This window comes from Rosa chinensis, chromosome 2 (assembly GCF_002994745.2).
Source record: "Rosa chinensis cultivar Old Blush chromosome 2, RchiOBHm-V2, whole genome shotgun sequence".
Classification (NCBI taxonomy): Eukaryota; Viridiplantae; Streptophyta; class Magnoliopsida; order Rosales; family Rosaceae; genus Rosa; species Rosa chinensis.
Genome location: NC_037089.1, coordinates 73,743,290 through 73,764,235, shown reverse-complemented (window position 1 = coordinate 73,764,235; position 20,946 = coordinate 73,743,290). Strand labels below are relative to the sequence as shown.

General features: G+C 36.8%; 3 protein-coding genes and 1 long non-coding RNA gene across 14 annotated transcripts; 2 read left to right on the top strand and 2 right to left on the bottom strand.

Annotated features, from left to right (window-relative positions):
• Positions 1–1,746: 1,746 nt before the first annotated feature.
• On the top strand, positions 1,747–2,755 carry LOC112184483 (glycine-rich protein 2). Its single transcript, XM_024322744.2, has 2 exons — positions 1,747–1,883; positions 2,028–2,755. Exons 1-2 carry the CDS (start codon positions 1,781–1,783, stop codon positions 2,378–2,380), a joined length of 456 nt encoding a protein of 151 aa, XP_024178512.1. The 5' UTR covers positions 1,747–1,780; the 3' UTR covers positions 2,381–2,755.
• A 2,047-nt stretch (positions 2,756–4,802) lies between these two features.
• Positions 4,803–6,618, bottom strand: LOC112191032. 3 transcript variants are annotated; one of them, XR_005807074.1, is made up of 6 exons: positions 6,381–6,618; positions 5,985–6,303; positions 5,749–5,829; positions 5,317–5,429; positions 5,014–5,095; positions 4,803–4,906 (listed from the first exon to the last, which is right to left on the bottom strand). It is a non-coding gene; the product is annotated as an uncharacterized LOC112191032 (long non-coding RNA). The 3 variants fall into 3 exon arrangements; XR_005807073.1 differs by having other exon boundaries at positions 6,144–6,303; positions 6,381–6,616; XR_002932752.2 differs by lacking the exon at positions 5,749–5,829 and having other exon boundaries at positions 6,144–6,303; positions 6,381–6,615.
• Positions 6,619–7,123: 505 nt separating this feature from the next.
• LOC112184974 (late embryogenesis abundant protein M17-like) lies at positions 7,124–7,659 on the top strand. Its single transcript, XM_024323192.1, has 2 exons — positions 7,124–7,223; positions 7,364–7,659. Exons 1-2 carry the CDS (start codon positions 7,124–7,126, stop codon positions 7,657–7,659), a joined length of 396 nt encoding a protein of 131 aa, XP_024178960.1.
• Positions 7,660–11,352: 3,693 nt separating this feature from the next.
• Positions 11,353–13,646, bottom strand: LOC112184972. Of its 9 annotated transcripts, none has more exons than XR_005807348.1 (5): positions 13,533–13,646; positions 12,616–12,655; positions 12,415–12,511; positions 11,824–11,901; positions 11,353–11,638 (listed from the first exon to the last, which is right to left on the bottom strand). XR_005807348.1 is itself a non-coding variant. In XM_024323191.2 (5 exons), the coding sequence occupies exons 1-4, from the start codon at positions 12,927–12,929 to the stop codon at positions 11,860–11,862; spliced, it is 351 nt and encodes a 116-aa protein (XP_024178959.1). In that variant the 5' UTR covers positions 12,930–12,998; the 3' UTR covers positions 11,353–11,638; positions 11,824–11,859. The 9 variants fall into 9 exon arrangements, 1 of the variants encoding a protein (XP_024178959.1); XR_005807343.1 differs by having other exon boundaries at positions 12,415–12,501; XR_005807346.1 differs by having other exon boundaries at positions 12,415–12,494.
• Positions 13,647–20,946: the final 7,300 nt, after the last annotated feature.

Sequence of the window (20,946 nt, the reverse complement as noted above, 5' to 3'; positions counted from 1 at the left end):
GGGGTTTCCAATTTTTATTTTTTGGCATCTGTCTTGTATTTGGGCCAAGCATACATATAATTTGCCTCTTATGCTTGCCTGTGTGGCTCCTATGTGCTATGTTTTCCGATGAAGACTTCAATTTGTTCTCAAACTCTATTATGGAATCGAAACAAACAATCCACGAGTTACTGTCTCCAGTTCACATGGTTAAGTTGTATGTGGATGAGATGATTTCAAATTCTATCAAAACCAATTTCAATGCGAACAATGGACAATCAACTACTTGGTATATATTCCCATCGAAAAAAATAAATAAATACTGCTCGGTGTATATCCTCTGATTGTAGTTTCCACAAGCTTTTTCCAAAACAGTCTTCAGCCAGTCGTTATTCTAATCGATCTAAGCATATCATCATCTGGAATTTTATGTAAATGTGGTATATTCAAATTTATGCAGAAAACAGAAGTGATTTGAAAAGTCGAACAGCTATCATCATACAAGAATTATCCTCTATATATCTCTTACCTCACATCTTATATATAATTTATTGTTCATTGAAGTGAAAATTAACCAAACCAAAAATGGGGGCTCAAATAGAGCTAAATAATCACCAATTTTGTTTCGGTACTAGATATCACAGTAAAATTGATATAAGGTGTTACCAACATCAGATTCTAATTTAGCTCTCGATTAATATATAGCCTGATTTATTGAATGATTTTGGAAAGCTGAGTTTCTGCAAGTATACAAGTCCTAATCGTTCTATAATGAGGAACTTAATTCGAAAGCTTTACTCTATCAAAAAGCAAACCAAATATTATTTCGTCAAAATTGCCCTTTGCATCATGAGTAAAGCGGATGAGTTTAAGTTCTCGTCCTCCTTACTTTCGAAACGACGAGTCCCAAACAGATAACCCCAACACATTAAGTTGCAGTCTCTAAGAGTAGACCTCTTACTCCTATCTAATTGGTCAACCTTGTTGAGAATATACACATCCCACATGGGAAAAATGGGACCTTGTCTATGGATTTATAAGGGTTTGGGCCACTCCATTTATTGTCAATTGGTTTGGATGCGAACCTCAGATTACTTTATTATAGTATCAGAGCGGATTACCCATGTGTGCAAGTTTTATGCCCACACGGACTCCACGTCACTCAAAGTTGTCCACGAGCGTGTTGAGAATATATACATCCCACATGGGAAAAATGGGACTTTGTCTATGGATAAGAGTTTGGGCCACTTCATCCATTGCCAATTGATTTTAAATGTGAACTCCACATGACTTTATCAAACCTCACTTGCCATCAGGTGCATCATGTAGTGCTTTGATCATACATTTGTGTGTGTGTTTTTATTTTTTAACTTTATTGTGTTTAATTTTGGATTGAAATTGAAAATGTAGGGTTGGCTGGTTCGGAAAATTGATATGCAGGCATATCAAATTCACATGCAAGCCAGTGGCCACCGCATGCATCAGTTGCATGCAATGCTCAGCTCAACCTAGCTAAAACACATGTCGTTCCTCAAACAGGTACATGTGTTTCTTTAAAGAGGATCATGTGATAAGAATTAAAAAAAAATGCATGCATATCTAACCTAGTCAAAGATGTACTACGTCCTTCTCACTACTGCCGAACTAATTTCTGACTCTTTTAAGACTGGCTAATAAATTCAAGGATCGGTATGCCCTCGTCTTTTCTCGACCCCATGCACTATAAATTGACAAGTCGTGGAGGAAACCTAGCATTCCATCCTGAGTTTGTAAAGAGTAGTGTCGAAGTTTCAGAGAAACCATGAAGAATTTCAAGGCTTTCAATTTGCTAGGGCTTCTGTTTGCCCTTTTTCTCATCTCTTCCACTGTCACAGCTGATGAGAAATCCAAAGAGGAGAATAAAGGTAATTAATGAAATAACGACTTGAGAAATTTACATATAGGTTCTCTAATGCAATTGAGTTTATATATACATTTATATTTATATTTATATGTACATTGATAAATACACCACGGACTAATCGATGTTATCTTTTATATACATGCAGCTGTAGTGGATGGGGCAACAAAGGAGACGAATCCGGTGCCAGTTGATGACGTAAAACAAGGTCGAGGGGGAGGATATTGCGGGCGCTGCTGCTGGAAACATGGCTACCATTATTGTGGTAGTCAGTGTTGTTGGCCTGAGAAAGAAGAAACAGAAGCTGTAGTCGAGGCCGCCGCTGATGCCAACCCTGATGGATATGGCTGGGGAGGCGGACGAGGTGGCAGTGGCTGGGGAGGCGGAAGAGGTGGCGGTGGCTGGGGAGGTGGAAGAGGTGGCGGTGGCGGACGAGGAGGAGGTGGTGGCTGGGGAGGAGGAGGCGGACGAGGCGGAGGTGGTTGGGGAGGGGGTAACTGATCGAAGCCAGAGTAGTAGGCTTTTGGAAAAACTATGTACATAAATAATATGTTCGATCATAAAGTATGTATGGTAGAGACTAAAAGAAAGTTTGTACGTAATTAAGAGAAAAATATGAGTCAGCTCCGTGACAAGCATGCAAGAGAGCATGAAGGTCGGGTTAAATATCACCTGAAATAATTTGACCCTAGTCTAGCTAGCGTGCTCCAATCGACAGACCCTTGTCGTCCGTGAAATATGTAAGATCCTTTATGTGTAGCAGCACTATCTACACTTTGGAAGCATGATACGTACTTGCAATGTTAATGTATGAAGCATATCCTATAAAGGCTATAATCTGGTCCTTCGATGTCTTACATTTAAGAACTTAATTTTTCTAACCAATAAACCCCCACCGCTTGCTTTCTGCGACTTAACCCTGGACACATGTCTTAGCTAGCTGTCTATGTGACTATGTACTTGATCTATCCTCAGGATGTGAATTGGTACAAATTATTTTTCTTCTTTCTCGATCGGGTTCAAGGAGGGCTGAAGCCCAAAATCCTACCTATTAATAGAGATATAGGATCAAAAATTTGATGACTCAACTCTAAAGTAGTCTATTTCAAGGTTTTGATCTGTAGACATTGTCGATTCTGCAATCCTAGTGTCTGCTTGCAACTAATTCTAAAGACATTTGGATTTTAAATAACAAACATAATACAATGTATGTTTTGCTTATCGAGTTGAAAGCTACACCAAATTAATAAAAGATGATATCGATCAACATCCAAAAGGAGGGATTACAAGAGATAATCAACACCTTTTTCTGTTATTCAACAGATTAGTTGTATCATAGATCGAGGTGACATTGGATAAGACATCCCACACCCTCGCTATTCTTGTAAATTCCAAATTGAAATTTTGGTTATAACAGAGTTATTACCATTAGTTGTATCATAGAACTGGTATTGGATAAGACATCCCACACCCTAGCTATTCTTACCAAAATTTCAAATTAGTGTCAGATCAGCATGCAGGTTGAATTGAATAAAACAGTTTGGTCGATCTGATGTGGGAAAAACATACCCCTAGCCAGAAGAATGGATTATTCAGGTCGCATTGAGGGAGCAGATACAACATGTTAGATTCCTAAATGCATGGTAAATTAGGTCCACTTAATCATTAGGTTTCTATATGTGTAAAGAATTATTATTCTGAAAAATACTTAGAATATCAAACGCGGGAAAATTCTAAGTTACATATATGTATATTATATACATATTTATAGATGTGACAAAAAAAAATTGTAGTCACTGTGATAACGTTAGTCCTATGTTTTTTGTAATTTTAGTCCTATCAAGGTAATTACTCCATATACAACCATATCACAATTTTGTAGATAAATTTGTTGTCAAAATAGTAACTTGATTCAATTATATGTAAATAATGTAAAACAAACGTGATAAATATATTGTCAATGTAGTAAATTTTGTTCAATTAGATATAAAGTGATGAATATTTGATAAACATCCTAGTATTATAAACAACTCATTGAATGGCTATGTGCGTAATCCATTTGGGTGATAAATTTTTACACAAGGCAGGTATACTGGTTACTGAGATGAAGCTTTTGTGAATTATATCATTTACGTGCCAGAACAACGAACTCACAAAAAGAGTTCACCAAAATTATGCTTTTGTTAACATCCGTCACACAAGTGTCGAATAAATCCATGCCACATAAAAACCACCGGCCACCACCGCAACCACTTATTCATTGCATGCATGCTGAGCTCGGCGTAGAGACATGTCACTCCTTAAACCAGTACGTGTTTTTCTATCAAGAGGATCGAAGTGATAAGAACTCAAGTAGTTTTACCAAGTCAAAAGTATACTACGTCTTCCTCACTACAACCGTACTAAAATATGACTCCCTAGTCTTGACTTTTGAATAACTAATGGTGGGTGCTACTACACAGAACACTTTTAATGACATTTGAAAAACGCCATGAAAAGGTTTTCATGACGTTTTTCAAACGCCACAACCGATGTCGTCTTTTCCTAAACTTTACAATGACGTTTCAAAAACATCATGAAAATTTTTTAATGACGTTTGTAAAATGTCATCAAAAGCATTTCAATGACGTTTCCTAAACGCATGTTAAGATTCTTCTATGGCATTCAAATTCATGGCATTTATAACACGTCATTGAAAGATTTTTCATGACTTTTTTCGAACGCCATTAATTTTTTTCTACTTTTTTTTTTTTAAATTGTAATTAAATTCAGAAATCAATTGTCCTTTTTATTTACACAAATCACAATGGAGATACAACACTAAAATTAGTTTCATTAACAAATTATGATACTTGTTTCATCATTTGGTTTCACTAAATCAAAAGAGTATCCAAAACAAATCCAAAGTTAATAAACTAGGCAAATAGCTGACCCGCTCCACTGGTCTCCAACTTGCAGTTGTTCCATATGAGATTCACCTTGTGATTATGGACTCATGTCTGAAATTCCATGATGGACCTAATAGATCTACTACACAGGAAATTAAATGGTTAAAGAAAAAAGTAGCATAAAGCCACATTTTAAAACATATTTCAAGCATTTCAGTCTTGAAAGATAAGGGTTTATATATGTACCTTTCCACCCAGAGAAACAAGCTTTATATTTTGGATCAAGAGTCAAGTAGGGATTACTCCAATCTGCAAATATTCCATAACGCTGCAAAGAGATGACATAATTAATGTTCACTAATATTCAAGTAGATAATTACCATCTATTTACAACTAAATATTTCGTTTTTGATAATGGAGACAAGTAGAAAATTAAACATCCAGAGTCCTAGACCTACAAACAACTTCCATACTGTACCTGAAAGGAATTCATCTAGAAGTACATTCTGACATAACAGTTAGTAAAAAGCAAACAATGCCAGAGATTACCTTAAATGATTTCATCTGAGTGTTAACTGTTTGCTTGGCAAACTTAGCTGCCTTCACTCCCAACTTTATTGGAATGAGATCCTTTCAAGCCACTTGGTCAAGGGATTGCAGAACTATATAATTCAAAAGATGTAAGTTAATCTCAGGATTTGACTAAATGGAAAGCAAACCTAGTCTACCTAATCTTGATTTCAAGTAACTTAGGCCACTTTAGGATAAATAAGAGAAAAGCAAATGATTAAGGCCACTTTAGGATAAATAAGAGAAGAGCAAATGATTAAGGCCACTTGATTTCAAGCCAATTCATTCACTGTATTATGAACACAGTTTGCAAATATTAAATGAAAGAGCAAAGGATTGGTTGTATAGACCATCACCTAGAGTTATAGTTTTTAAGTTTTAATTGAATAGTTTATAGTTTGAAAATTGTACCTCATAAAGGTGAGATAAGAGAGTGCCGGTGGTCTTTTGGGCAACCAAACAACAAGCCGTAAACACTAATGTCCCAAAAACCTAAATTAAAATGAAACCCCAAAAATGAAAATGAAACGCATTTATCAAAAGCTAAATTACAAACAATCTTGAACCAACACTCAACCCAAATTTTATCAAACAATAAAGAAGACTTGGAAAACAACGGATTCAGAGAAACCCATGGACAATCTTACCTGAATGAGATGAGAAGATATTGTCCCAACAAAGTCTAATTTTTCGATTTGGGGATGACTAATTAGAAACAAAATAAAAAATCGCAAAATTGAAAACAGAACCCGAGCTTGAAATTCAAGGATTTGAAGAAACGAGTTAAGAAGTTGAGTGAAACAGACCCGGTATCGAAGTTGAGAGCATCATTCAGATTCAGAGGGTGTGGGTGTGTGCCTACACATTCCAGAGACATTCCCTACATCTCCCTCTTCAGAACAACACAAACGCCCATTACCAAACCCATTTATTGCTCTCCTGAATCCCAAATCTTAGCTATCTCTCCTGAAATCCCAAATGTTAGATATCCACAATGTTACAAATATTCTGGAGAAAGGAAAAGAAGAAGAAAAACACAATACCTAATTGGGGGTTTTTGAAACCCTAGAATTTTCACTTCAAATTTGATCTGGGGAGGCTTCGCGTTAACGTGTTTGAAGGAAGCTAGAATCCCCGACCCAATCACAAGAAGGACGAACTGAAATGGAGAATCTGCAGAGAAGCTAATGATAAAAAGTTTGGGGTAGGGGAGTGAGAGACTTCGGGGAAAAGAGGGAGAAATGAGAGTAGAACTAGATCTTTGAGGTCCCTTTTGTTTTTTTATCTTTTGGCCATTATAATTTCATGACGTTTACTTGATGTCATAGATTATACAAGTTCTATGGCATTTTGTAAATGTCATAGTTAATTTGAGTTCTATGACGCCATTGCTAAATTGAGTTCTATGACGTTATTGTGCTAGTTTTCATGGCATTTAAAAATCGTCATAAACATAATGGCATTCCACAAACGTCATCGTTTTTAAACATGTTTAATGACGTTTAGGAGTACGTTATTATTATTACATGATTTTTTTTTCAATTGTTACATTTAATGACGTTTCATTAAAAAAAAACGTCATTAATAAGACATTTAATGACGTTTTTGGTTAAATGCCATTAATTTTCTGTCATTAAAAGCCATAGTTGTAGTAGATATATCCGGGTTCTCATCGTATTTTAGTGCTACTGCAGTTGACCTCCATGCACTATAAAATTGGCAAATTTTCGAGGAACCCTAGCATTCCATCCCTAGATTTCAAGTACTAACAAAGTTTACAGGTATTATGAATTTCAAGGCTTTCATTTTGCTAGGGCTTCTGTTTGGGCTTGTTCTTATTTCTTCCATTGTCACAGCTGATCAGAAATCCAAATATGAGAATACAGGTATAACTCATCCAAAAATGAAGTCTCATAAATTTACGTATAGCTAATCCCAATTCTGTAATGTTCTGAATTCTGATGTAGGTGAATATACATTCATACGTACGAAATGATTGATATTATGTTGTATTATGTATATGCAGCTGTAGTGAATGAGGCGACAAAGGAAACGAATCCAGAGCAAGTAGATGGCACTAAGCAAGGTGGTGGAGGATATTGCGGCCGCTGCTGCTGGCTTCATGGCTACTATTATTGTGGTAATCAGTGCTGTTGGCCGGAGAAAAAAGAATCAAAAGTGGTAAACGAAGCCGCTCCTTATGAAGCTAACCCTGATGGATATGGCGGAGGCTCGGGAGGAGGCGGTCGTGAAGGTGGATGGGGAGGAAGTGATGGTGGATATGGAAGAGGTGGCGGCTGGGGTGGTGGAGGAGGAAACTGATTGAAGTTGAAGTACTAGGTTTATGAAGAATGAACATGGATATATATATATATATATATATATATATATATATATATATATATATAATATGTTCATCATGTAGTCTGTGACTAAGAGTACGTACGTAGGTATGTAGCAGAAAGATATGAATAAGCTCCATGACAACTTGACAAGCATGCATCAGAGCATAACATAGGGTCAAATATCGCCTAGCCTGAAGTTAATTTGACCCTAGTCTAGAGGCTAGAACTAGCTCCGGAGGACAGACTCACAAGGTTGTCCATGATATGTGAGCTCCTTTATATATGTGTAGTTCTTGTTTTTTTTTTTTTTTTTTTTTTTCCGATACATATATTGATATATATGTGTAGTTCTTTGTGTGAAAAATGTGCAATGTTATTGTCATGAAGCAACATATTATAATACTAAATATTAGTACTTCTTCTAATTTGGGTCTACCTCAAGACTTTGTGTTACTGTTAGGGCTATCAATTCTGACACGATCTGATGATACGATTTGAAATCTGCACAAAATAAAATGGGTTGAACTCGCATGATTAAAAAGCGGGTCGACCGCGGGTCGGCCGCGGGTCAGCATGCCAATATGAAGTGAATTCGTATAACCGGTTTATTAAATGAGTCGACCCATTTGTTAAATGAGTTGGGTTATATATTATACATAACCCACGTAGACAACTCATTTATAAAAAAAAAGTAATATTATATGTATACAAAGGTCGAATAAGTTTTTTAACTAGAGTTACCACTTCACCGTTAATGCTATATATACTCTAGTAAATTTAATCAATTTATGCATTTTTTTAGTTAAATGGGTCGCAGTATTAATCCTTAAATGAGTTATTTTGTCAACACGAAATGACCTGTTTATTAAATGGGTTAAGCGGGTTGGAGACGGGTAACCTGTTTAATAAATAGGTTGGGTTTGAGTTTAAATTTTCGACACGATTATTAAATGGGTTGGATTTGGGTTTGTCTCTTCTGACACAACAAATATTTTGACCCGACACGGCCCATTAACAGCCCTAATTTACTGTAGCCCTTTGATGGAAACTAGCTAGTAGTGCTTTAATTTCTAATGTGTGGTTAAATTAAGAGCAGTACCTGGCCAGGTCTCCAATTTCAGAATAAATTAATATCACAAACAATTTCTGAAGTTTGGGTCATTTGACAATTTGATGCCTAACATTCTAAAACTATCACATTGATACCTTAAAATTAATCTCCGACATACTTTTAGTATCTCCATTAATAACACCATTAACTCCTCTTTTTTATTTGGGGCACTTTTGTCTTACCCTCTCTCTTTCTTCCTGCGCCACAAAACTCAACATCGTCTTGATCAAGATAATCAGTCACCGAGAGATTCTATTGGGACCTCCAAATCTACTCACTTGACCTCACTCTATTATGAATTATTAAATGACATATATAACCTACTATAAAATGACTATTAAGGACAATAATTATACTAAAAAAATATTATATTTATTTTATGTAGACTTTCCAATTCAATAATATTAGATTGTATTCCTTATTATTTTCCTTATCTATTTTCATTTTCCAATTTCACTACATACTCATTAAAGGATTCATATATATTTAATAAGAATTAAAAATATGATTAAGATCATGTGACATAAAAATGTATGATATATATGTTGAACGCATATTGATGTGGGAAAACAAAATAAATCTTCTTATGATTTATGACCTAAATCTAAGTCGATCCATTATATTTGCCAAAAAATTAAAAATTAAAAATGTTTAAATAATTAATCTTGTGGTACAAAAATACAGAAAAAAATAAACATTAAAAAACGAATGATTTTTTTTAGAATAAAAACAAATGATTTCTTCATTTTTTTTTTTTGCATAGCTAAAATAGAAAAAGATTTTTTTAAAAAAACATAATAGTTCATTGTGATGCCCCGGAAATTCGTATTTATTTTCCGAGGATTTTCCGGAATTTAAATTGTGGGTATCAGACGGTTTCGTGGGTCGTGGAAGGAGCGGAAGTGTTTCGGGCGAATAATTATTCAGGAAGCGTCGTTTTAGGGGGCGCAAGGGTTGACTTTTTATTCGTTGGGATTTTCCAAAAACTTCCTTCACGAAAGTTGTAGAACGCGTCGATACGAATTCGTGGACATGTGGAATGCGAGAATCGGAGTTCGTATGAAGAAGTTATGGGCTTCGGAAAAAGTTTCCATTTTGGTATATATGGGATTTTTCCAGAAAAATATCAGAAAAATTTGAGTTTCCATTTTGGGAAACTTTTTTCTCTCTTCGGTCCCGACCCCGGTTCGCCCCCTTACCTTCGCCAGCGTCGTTCTTCCTCCTCCGGCCACAGTTTGCTTCGATTCCAAAGGGAATCCTGCTCTCCTCATTCCCCTCTGCATGTCTGTGGTGGTGATTCGTCGTGGGAAGCACCGTAGACGGCACTACAAGGCCAGGAAGTTTGGCGGTGGCGATGCTTCGAACCCAGATCGGAACTGCCGATTCCGGCCACCTTTGTCGTTGATTCTTGAGGGCTTTTGAAGCCCATATGACGTTGATGCTTCTCCCAAAGTGGCTTAGGACGATTTCACTTGTGGAGGATGAATCGAAGCTTTGAAATTGTAGGGTTCATCGAATTTCAGATGTTGTAAGGTAAATTCCAGCCAAACGGCTATGATTAAAACTTTGTGTTAATCATGAAAGTTTAAATTGGAGTTGAGATGAAGAACTTTAGTGTTGGGAGTTTTGTCAAATTCTGACTTTGGTCCGGCGACAGTGCCGCCACTATGGTGGTGTTTTCGGGGGGTTTTCGGCCACCTCAGGGATAGTTTTTGTTCCTGAGTTCGATCTACTCGTCGATACGAGCATTTCGATATATTTTTTGTAATTTTTGGAGATCGTATGAGCATGTTAGGGTTTTTACGGTTTCGGACCGTTCGATGTTTCGATCCGTGAGGATTCGAGCGTCCGATCGACTTGTGGTTTCGGCATATCGATCGTAGAAGTATTCCAGAGACATTGGGTGGTCTCGGATGTGGTTTCGCCTTGATTGGCGTCACTTTGGGTATTTTAGTTCAAAACAGGGGTTTCGGACTTAAATCGTTTGTGAATTGTTACTAAGTGGAAACCGATTGTGATTAGGTACTTGACGAAGTATTCTTGGACGGTCGTTTTGTGGGCTGGCTGCTTTGTTCTGTATTGAAGAGGCAGCAGGAGTTTCGAGGTGAGTAATCTCACGATGTTCATTCACGAACGGGTTTACCATATTGTCTTGGAGTTATGGGATTAACTGTGACTATAGTGGTATTAGTGGCATTCCTGAGTGGATGAACATATATATGTATATATATATTTGCGTGATATATATATATATGTGTGTGTGTGTGTGTGTGTGTGTGTGTGTGTATTGGTGGAATCTGTGTGATGAGTTTGATGATTGCTATCTGGGCGATGACTGATGAAATTGTGTATTGAGTTGTGATTGTAGGATATCATGTGTTGAGATACCATGGGTCTAGTATCACTACTAGAAATTTCCTCATTCCACACCAATGTGAATTAGTCTCCTTTGTCCCAATACACACTGATAAGAGTGGCTAATCTCATTTCCCACTATGCAGCCACTAAAGAAGAATCAGTCCCCTCTATAGCAGGTGTTATTGGGGCATTACACACTAATAATTTAACAGTGTCATACCTTTAACCAAGGCAAAATTACATCTCAATTAGTGCCAAAGCAACCATTATCAGTGTAATGGTGGTTTTGGAATGTCACTGATATCAGTGGCAAATTTATGAAGCTGGATTAAAAAAATAAGGTGCCAACTGGCACCTCTACATTAATGTACTGTATACTGTATTTTAAAAAGTATCAAACTACACAAACTAAAAAATTACAGATAAACCCATCACAATTTAAATATACTCTTCCTCCCCAAGGCTGCAACCCTTCCTTACGGATAACCTGCAAGATAAAACTTGTATTTAGTTTTTATTCTAACAATTATATAAAAAAAGTGATATACATTAATGCTCATAATATAGGCTATGGTAGCAAAGAAGACAAGCATAAACCAGATGCAGTATGTTTATCAACCAGACAAGGATAAATCAAATGCAGTATAAATGCATATCAAATTATGGAAGTACCTCTGTTGTTCAAGGAGGCTCATGGCAGTACATAAATCATATATCATCGAAGAAGTCTCCTGTCAGTAGCAGCTGCAACTGCATTATAATGCAAATATGAAATGGTCAAAAAAACAAACAAGCATGTTTAGTTATTGCTTGTTTAGTTATTTAGAATCAAGCTATCAGCTCTTTGAGTGAGCAAAAAGGCAAGAGTCCTTAAATTATGGCACAGAAATATATATTTTTCCCAACTCTTAAATCTTCAGGAATTAGTATACTTTCTCTGAATCACAAAAATGGCAATCTCTTTCTAGTAAGATTGAATAGAAAATGTCATCTCTAATACCAAGTCTTACCAAAAGTGCCTGACATAATCTAGTCCATTACTCAACTGGTTTTTGGTGTCAACCAAAACAGATTGACAATGAAAACTTTCACTCATGATCCTACTGAAAACAAGTAAAAAAAAAAGGAAAACTTGAGCAAATCATAGCAAAATTTCAATATATAAACAATACAAAGAATCAGTAAAACGCCATCCAAATCATAAAGTCCTTAAGTGAAACATGTATAGAAATTAAAATAAATGTAGAAAGTGAACTAAGAGACCTGAGCAGTGCAGGACCGTATGACTTTGCTGGAGTCAATTGAAGTTGCTTCAATTATCTCTTCATATTTAACATCGACCCCTGCACACTACAATTAACTAATTTAACTATATCAACAAGGTCCTCACACAAAAGCATAATAATTTAGAAATCTTGTATTACTAGCATTTTATTTCCAGGGTAATATAAGCAAGACTCATACCAAGTAGAAGGCTTCAGCAGCTTCAAACAATCTTGGACCCCTGTAGCAAGAAGAATTAAAGGATGAGAAATGAATCAACAACAGTAGAAATACACAGTATGGGCTTTAGTATTGGAACTATTAGGCCATTACATTGGGGATGAGGATTTGTACACTATATCTATGAAAACTTCAGTAACCGTTAAGTTTGGAGGATAATTGTAATAATGCATCAGTAGATAACCTTCCGATTTGCTTCTATTTACTTCATAGTTCATACACAGAGAACTTCTCAAAAAGATATTAGCCACAGCAAGCAATGTTTGATCACACATTTTCACTTGTCAGGCTTTCCCTGGAATCACGAATATGGCAAGGTGAAATGTCTTTCCCTTGCGGGTGAAGACAAGATATGCAACCCCTGGTTTTCATCTCTGCCAAGGATCCCAACAAAGCAAAATTAAATATCGTTCAGCTATGCCCTACAGCTTCCTTGATATGAGAACTAACTAAGCTAGTATATTAAAGTAAATGAAAAAACTAAAACAAGATGAAGGAATTAATTTTAGCGTGATTGAAGAGTTTTGTACGAAATACATGCTAGTTCAACCATTTAACCAAACCCACCATTAGCTTTATTCTACAAATAGCATTGCCTAACCCCCTCAATTCAGTGTATAAACTACATACAAACAGCAAACTTCATCCACTATATCCGAATAAGCTTCAAGTAGAACAAGCTTCAACATTTACATCAACAAAGAACAGTTTGATTCATTTCACAATGTAGAAGCATATTAATCCAAAATGCATATTAACAATCCAAAACCCAGAAAAATAAAGATCCAAATTTAACCATAAATATCAAAAAGCATCAAAACTTAATCAAAGCAGAATGACCCGTTTCAACGACTCGATGCAAGAAATCGAACCCGTACCCGTACCCGAAAGCCCGTCCCGACAAGAATGAACATTCTGGAACTGATCGACATCGAGCTTTTGTTGATGATCCCAACGGTGAAGTAAATACTATCGGCCGGCGGAAAATCGACCCTGATCTCATCCACGATGACCCAAAAGAACAATCTTTGTACCTGAATGCCCTTCAGATTCGGATCGCGCCGTAGCTCAGCTTTCCGATGATGCGGCTCTCGTAGTACACCAAGTACTCGAACTGAATATAGCACGATTTCTCCAAAACGACGACGAATCGGCCATCCCTAGATGACAAGTGATGGGAGACGATCTTATCCTTACTGAAACAGTCACCCAGAAGATTGAAAACACTAAGAGGAGAGAAATCGAAAATTAGAAGAAGAAGAAGAGGAAAAAGTAGATCTTGTTTAGGAATGGAGACGGAGACGGAGAGGGAGATGATGGGAGAAACCTGCAGATCTAGATTTGGTTTGAACTCCGAAGGGTTGAAGGGGTTATATTGAAGAAAGGTTTCCCTCATCGTTCGATCAGCTCTTTCATCATGAATCCGACGGCTAAAAATGATTGTCAAAACAATGATAACTGACGCACGTCAGCTCTACTACCGTGTTTGACACCGATATCAATGGGTTCAGTTATAAATTAATCACAAATATATGCACTTCCTCACTTACCCATTGTTGTACAGTGTGAACAAAATTCATCCCACCAATAATTCACATCAATGGCTTACTATTTCCATTTCCCACTAATAATTTTTAGTGGCTACTAGTTAGTCCCTATTGGGGAAATTTCTAGTAGTGTATGACCGTCTTAAGTGAGATTTAAGATATGGTAGTTTATGTAGGAATATCTGTGTGATGAATCGATGACATCAGTATGATGAATCTTTGTGATGATTGTCATGTAAAGCTTGTGTAGGAATATTTGTGTAATGAATTGATGACATCAGTATGATGAATCTTTGTGATGATTGTCATGTAAAGCTTGTGTAGGAATATCTGTGTGATGAATTGATGATATCAGTATGATGAATCTTTGTGATGATTGTCATGTAAAGCTTGTGTAGAAATATCTGTGTAGCTTGTGTAGGGATATTTGTGTGATGATTGCTATCTATGTGATGACTAGCATTGAATCTATGTGATGATCGCTATCTGTGTGATGACCGACGATATCTGTGTGATAATTAGTTGGATAATCGCTATCTGTGTGATGACTGGCGATATCTGTGTGATGATCGATGAAATCTGTGTGATGATCAGTGTGATGACAGCTCGGTAGCGGAGTTGAATTGTTATTAAGTTAACAAATATCGAGAGGACTGCTGTGATGGTTGGGGCTACCTACAGACGTCAGAGTGTAGGATTACTATGATTTGAATTGCTTGACTTAGTGTGACCTCCTTAACTAAATTATATGCAGGGGTTACCATGACTTGTTTGCTTGTTTTGAATTGTGATTGCCTTGTTTTCTTCTTGATTTGATTGATTGATGGTTTGATTTATCTTGAAAACCATAGTAGTGAAGATTGTGCTCTGTATGAGGATAGGAAGGTGATTCATTGTTTTCACCTTGATGTCATGATAATGACAAGGTTTCCGGTGGGAATGAAATGAGTGTGATCCTTGTGACTCACGGTTGTGCATCAAGGGATTTTCAAACATTATCTAAGGAGGTTTTTTTTTACAGGGAATTTGTGTAATGAGATGCTAGGTTGAGAATCTGAGCATGTAGTTTAGTCACGAGTTGACCTACGTAAGCATGAGATGGAAAAGTGAAGCAGATGGTTGTAGGTGTGAGATGTATGCTTATCGTTGTTTAGGTTGGGGTGACTTAAGAAATGTGTTTTGCTTTGTGGTTTTGAGTTTACTCATACGGGCTTGCAAAAGCTTACAGGGTTTGTTGTGTGGCAACCCGGTACACCATTCCAATGGTGTAGGGGTTATTTCTGCAGGTCAGGTTAATCGTGGCTGATGCTGAGGTAGCATGCTTGCAGCTTAACTGTAAGAAGTCAATTTTGTGACTTTACCATTATAAAGACTTCCGCTTGTGGTGAGCTCTGAGGAGCATTTACGTTTTATTTTGTTGTTGGCAATTTAATTCGTAAGCTCGTGTATTATGTGACTCTGTAGAGCGAGTCAATATTGAAATTGTGGGTTCAGGGCATCAATATGTACTTGGGTTAAAAGGGAATAAGTTTCTAAGTATTTTGTATTGATGGCTAAACGTTTCACGCATATATAATTATGGGGTTATATATCAATTTTTTATTGTGTATAAAATCAGGGGGTGACATTCATGGCATTTTGTTATTGATTAGACATTAATTTTTGCAACTCAAGTTTGATTAAGAAATGTATATCTAGTTAAGATTTATATAGTGACTAAGTCATTGAAATGACTAAATTTTTTATTTTAAAGATAATAATTTGTTTGCAAATTATATGAGTGAGGTTATTTGAGGAAGTTTAGTGAATAAATTTAGTATTTGAAAATTTGATAAAAGGTGTAAAAAGCATAGAGGTCAAGTGAGTGAATTTTGAGGCTAGGTTCCAATAATGAACTCTCTCTCCGTAGAGCACTAGGGTTTTCAAAACTTTTCTCTCTCTCCATCCAGTGACGCTGTAGTCGGACGGGAATTGTTGGCCCCTTGGGCTGTTGGTATGTGGTTTACACCTTTGATCTAATCGCTGGTGTGCAGAGTAGATGGAGGGGAAGATCAAGGCTGCTGGTGCGAGGTCTTGTTCTCACTAGCCAGGTTTGGGAGAGGACCCGAGCTGGAATGACGGCTGGACTACCATGGATGCAGGGTCGGAGGCTTGGTGGGGTAGCATGGGCTAGTTGGAGGACTGGAGGTGATGAGGTCGTGGCGGCCGGGCTTGACTCGGATCAGATTAACCTGACTTGGGTTAGACTGCAGGTGTACGATGGAATGGGGTGGTGTCTCTCCAAGGCATGACTGGGAGGGAGGAAGGATGACGACGGCGGTCCTGAGTCGGTATGAGCGGCGCTGTGGGTAGTCCGGCGGTGGCTGTAGCGGGATTATGCCGATATTGGCTGGCGGCTTTTTACCTTCTTGACTCTATGGTTGCTGTTTGGGCTTGGGTTTGGGCTCAATTTTTTTTCCCTGCCTAGCTCTCTTTTTATTTAAAGCTATTTTTACTTTCTGTTGCTTAGTTTTTTTGCACATTTTGCAAGTAATAAGTCCATATACTTGTGGTGTAGGGTTAGTCGGGCTTTGTGTCTGTGTGTGCACTCAAAGTGTCTTGTCTACCCTAGGTAGGCAGCGAGTTCCTTGCTTTGTCAAATGGTCGCTACCGCCTAGTGGTAGGATGAAGCTACGTGTCATCAGATTTATCCTTCGGCAGCAACATAGTAGGAAAGCTGTGTTTATGGTAATTATGCTACATTGTAATCGAGTTACATATCGAGTTATCTTTCCGTTATGTCACCGCTATGTTAAAGCAAATAGAGTAGCTGGTAGAGCACTCTTTGCTAGTTGGTGCCTTGTTGAATACATTTATTTAGTAGAGACTTTAGATATCATTTCAGGACATTCTGTAGGTGCGTATTGTAATCAGAGGTTTAGGCTCAATGTCCCCCCCACTGTATTCAGTAGTTTCATTAATCAAGGCTTGAGGGCAGCTGCACCACACCTTATTTCTTAAAAAAAAAAAAAAATTTGGATGTTCAAATAGAAAAACTCTTAGGACTAGTTTGGGATTGCTGTGACTTTTAAAAAAAAACTGATGCTGCTGCTGTGTTGTGAGAATAATCAGCTGTGAATTAAAACAGTGTGTTTGGTATATAATATTTTTAAAAGTGCTGTTAGTACATAAAACAACTACAAATTGTGTTTTGATCTACAGCAGCTTCTAAAAGCAACCTGTAGGCTGCTTCTAAAATCTGCTACCACTGACCTATAACTTTCAATTAAAGCTGCTTTTTATTTATCTACCAAACATAATAAAATCTAAAATTTTGAACAAAAGTTGATTTTTTTTAAAAGCGAAGCAATCCCAAATGGGGCCTTAGTCACCAATCACTAACTAAAAAAAAAACAGGGTCTTTGACTCAAAGCACCAAAATGAGCCAAAATTGGGTGTGTTTGGTATGACTGTGCTTTTCAGAAAAGCTGACTTCTGCTTATTTCTGAGAAAAAGTAGCTAAAAAGTAAAGCAGCTGAGTGTTTGGTAAACTGGTTTTTTATAACTGCTGTCAGTGGCAAAAGCAGTGGCAAAGTGTTTGGCAAACTTAAAACTGGTTTGTGCTTTTTGTTTGTGGAATGACCGATTTGGACATGAAAGATTATTTTACCTTGATTGTTTGGTAAAACAATGTTGTTCAAATATTCTTGTTATCATTTTTAATATTTATTATGTCCTTATAAATTTTGTTAATTTTCAATTTTTATAAATCATGGTGACCATATGATTAATGGACAATTTTTAAAATAATTAACTTATACAAATATATTAGTAACATTAATAGCAATTGGTTTCTGATTGACATCAAGTAACCACAAAAAATATCATAACATATTCAAATGTCCACATTATTACACGCACTCATCAAACTTTGAGTAATGTTATTTGTTATTATTTCCATTTCTTGTGCACCATGACCATGATATTTTTCTTCTACATCATCATCCATCTCTATCCCACACTTGACCCATCACCCGAACTTTGAGCAAAATTAATGTCTTCGCTATCAAATGTAGTCCAAGCTCTAGTACCTATGACAAACATATGAATGCAAACTTCTAGTTCAAAAGAGCAAGAAAGAAAACTTGACAAAGGGTATAATAATAGTTATATGTCAGCAACATACTAAATTAGCAAGGACCTAAAGGTATTGTAGACTTCTAAACTATCAATCAGGAAAGCAAGGACACAAGGAAAAAAATAAAAATATAAAAAAACCCGACATAAGAAAGCAAAAGAAGAAAGAATTTGGTCTGTGGTCATTCATGTATAAATGTCTAATTAATCAATCATGCCTTCCCTTTGTGCAAAGTGTGTTGTGTGCAAGTGTGCAACGATACCACAAAGAAGAAAAGACAAAAGAAGCAAATTTTATCAAAGCTAGTTTTGTTTCTTTGCAAATAAAGGAGAAGAGTCTTCATATTCAGACCAAAAGCACCAGAACAAAAGCAATATTGGAGTCCAGAGACTTTGAAACCGGACCACAAGGAGATGCAAAGTTCCCTTTAGCGGCATTCTTGTCTAAATATAAAACTTTAATCCAAGTGTATTCACAAAAGCACAAAGCAATGGAAAAGCAAAGTTGAAAGCTTCTTTCCAGGTTTATGAACAAGAAGGCAGAAAGCAAAAAAATTACAATTGAAAACTCACCCAATGCACACCACCGCAAGCCTTGGCTAATACTCTTGTAAAAATCACTGTGAAATACTAAAGGAAGGTTGTCAGGATCTGTATTCTTGGATTACAAAGCAGTTATACAACATAATGTATGAGACTATGAGTAAATAAACACATGCGAGACAACAATTCAACACAGGTTTAACTTTTGGTCAACACAGATTTAACTGAGGTAACCGGCACTACTATAAATTTCCCCAATAGCACCTCTTTTGTAGCCACTAAAAACTCATCAGTGTGAAAGAGAACAGTATCACACTGATTTAAAAAATCAGTGAGACTTTTTTTCCTTCCACTGTTATCAGTGCCTAATGGGTGAATAGAGGTTATGCTGGTACTGAAACAGTGTCAAATGAATTATAATTATAAAATAAGTGGGCTCCGGGGTTCCTATGTTTGGGCTGAGTTCTTGAGAACTCTTATGGTGTGGTGTCGAGACAGCAAACCTCTCCTCTTTGGTATATATTCACTTGCTTCGACTAAAAATGCTAGCCTGCTCTTTGCCTCTCTCTCTTTCTCTCTCCGATCTCTCTCTCGTTATCATGCAATTTTGTGAGTGTTACTCCAGAATCGCTCGATTTTCTGGATAAGAGTTTCAAAAGCCATGTTATTTTTGGGCCTAAAGCAACCTCGACACTTTGGTGATTCGAGGTTGGGTTAGGTGGACAGGCAGATCTGTAGTTACGTTCTCCGACGACGACGATGATGATTTGGATCTACAAGGTCTCAAAGGCGTTCGATGGGGCAGGGCAATGGGGGGCCTGAGCCTAGAGCTTGGGTTGCTCGCGGTAACTCACCCTTCTTCATACTCTGCAGATCCACAACCTCTCTCTCTCTCTCTCTCTCAAGTACTCTCTCTTTCTCTCTATCTGTCTGTATCTGTATAAGGCGTTAGATTTCTCTCTCTCTCGCTGTTCAGTTATGATTGATATTAACTGTTTTGTAACTCGTGAAAACAAAGATGAAGGTGATCGTTGCTTATTTGCTCACTGTGTTGGGGGGGGGGGGGGGGGCAAGACCAGAACCGAAGACATCAAGAGCATCCTTGGCTCTTGTACCTCTTTTTGCTCTCTTTTCTTCATTTACGCATTGTGTTGTTAAACATATGCCCAAAATTTGTGTGTTTCTGATCGATTAGTGTTGTTGATTTCGAATTCATGTTCTGTATTCCTACTTTACCATGTGGGTTTTCAATTTTGAGACTTAGCAATAGCGTTTTCTATTCTATAACTTTATCGTAGCATTTTGTTTGTTATTACTTAAGACTCAATCCAATGAAAATGATTTATTACTGACTACAATGGATTGGGGCTCGAGGAATTTGGTTTAAATGCTATGCTTTTTGAGTCACTGAAATCTGTTTTAGGATTAACATGACTTGTATTTAGAATCACTTTTGTTCGTATACATTTTTCACTCATTTTCCATTGTTATTACAACATATTGAACCTTGTAGTTTTTCTTTTTCCCAAGTGTTTCTGGTATTTGCATTATCTATCTGCAATGAATCTTAGAGCAATTAATATTGTAAATCGGGATTGTTATGTGTATTTTGATCAGTTGATTGAGTAGAACTGTGCATGTCGGGTTTTAATGTTCATAGTGCTAACACATTCATCTTTTTCACAGTTGGTGCTGAAGCAGATGATGACGGGCTTTAGTTTCTTCTCAAGGAAGTTCAGGGTAAGGACATAACAGAGCTTATTGCCTCTGGAAGGGAGAAGTTGGCTTCTGTATTGAGATTATAGATATATTGCTTAATTTCTCCAGATATAGGATGTCATCTCGTTTAATTTAAGTCCTTTTATTAGGAGCTGATATGAGATTTAATCTACATTTTTTCTTTTTGGCTGCAGAAAGCTACTCTTGATTTGGTATATCCGCTTCTTTTAACTTTCTCATTGATAACTTACTATAGTCAATCCACTTTTTTAACAGTGATTGAATTTTAATGTTGTGTCAGGTTGCATAAGGACAAATTTTAGGATTAAGGACTTATGTCGAATTCAATTTGGGGCAAATCTCAGAC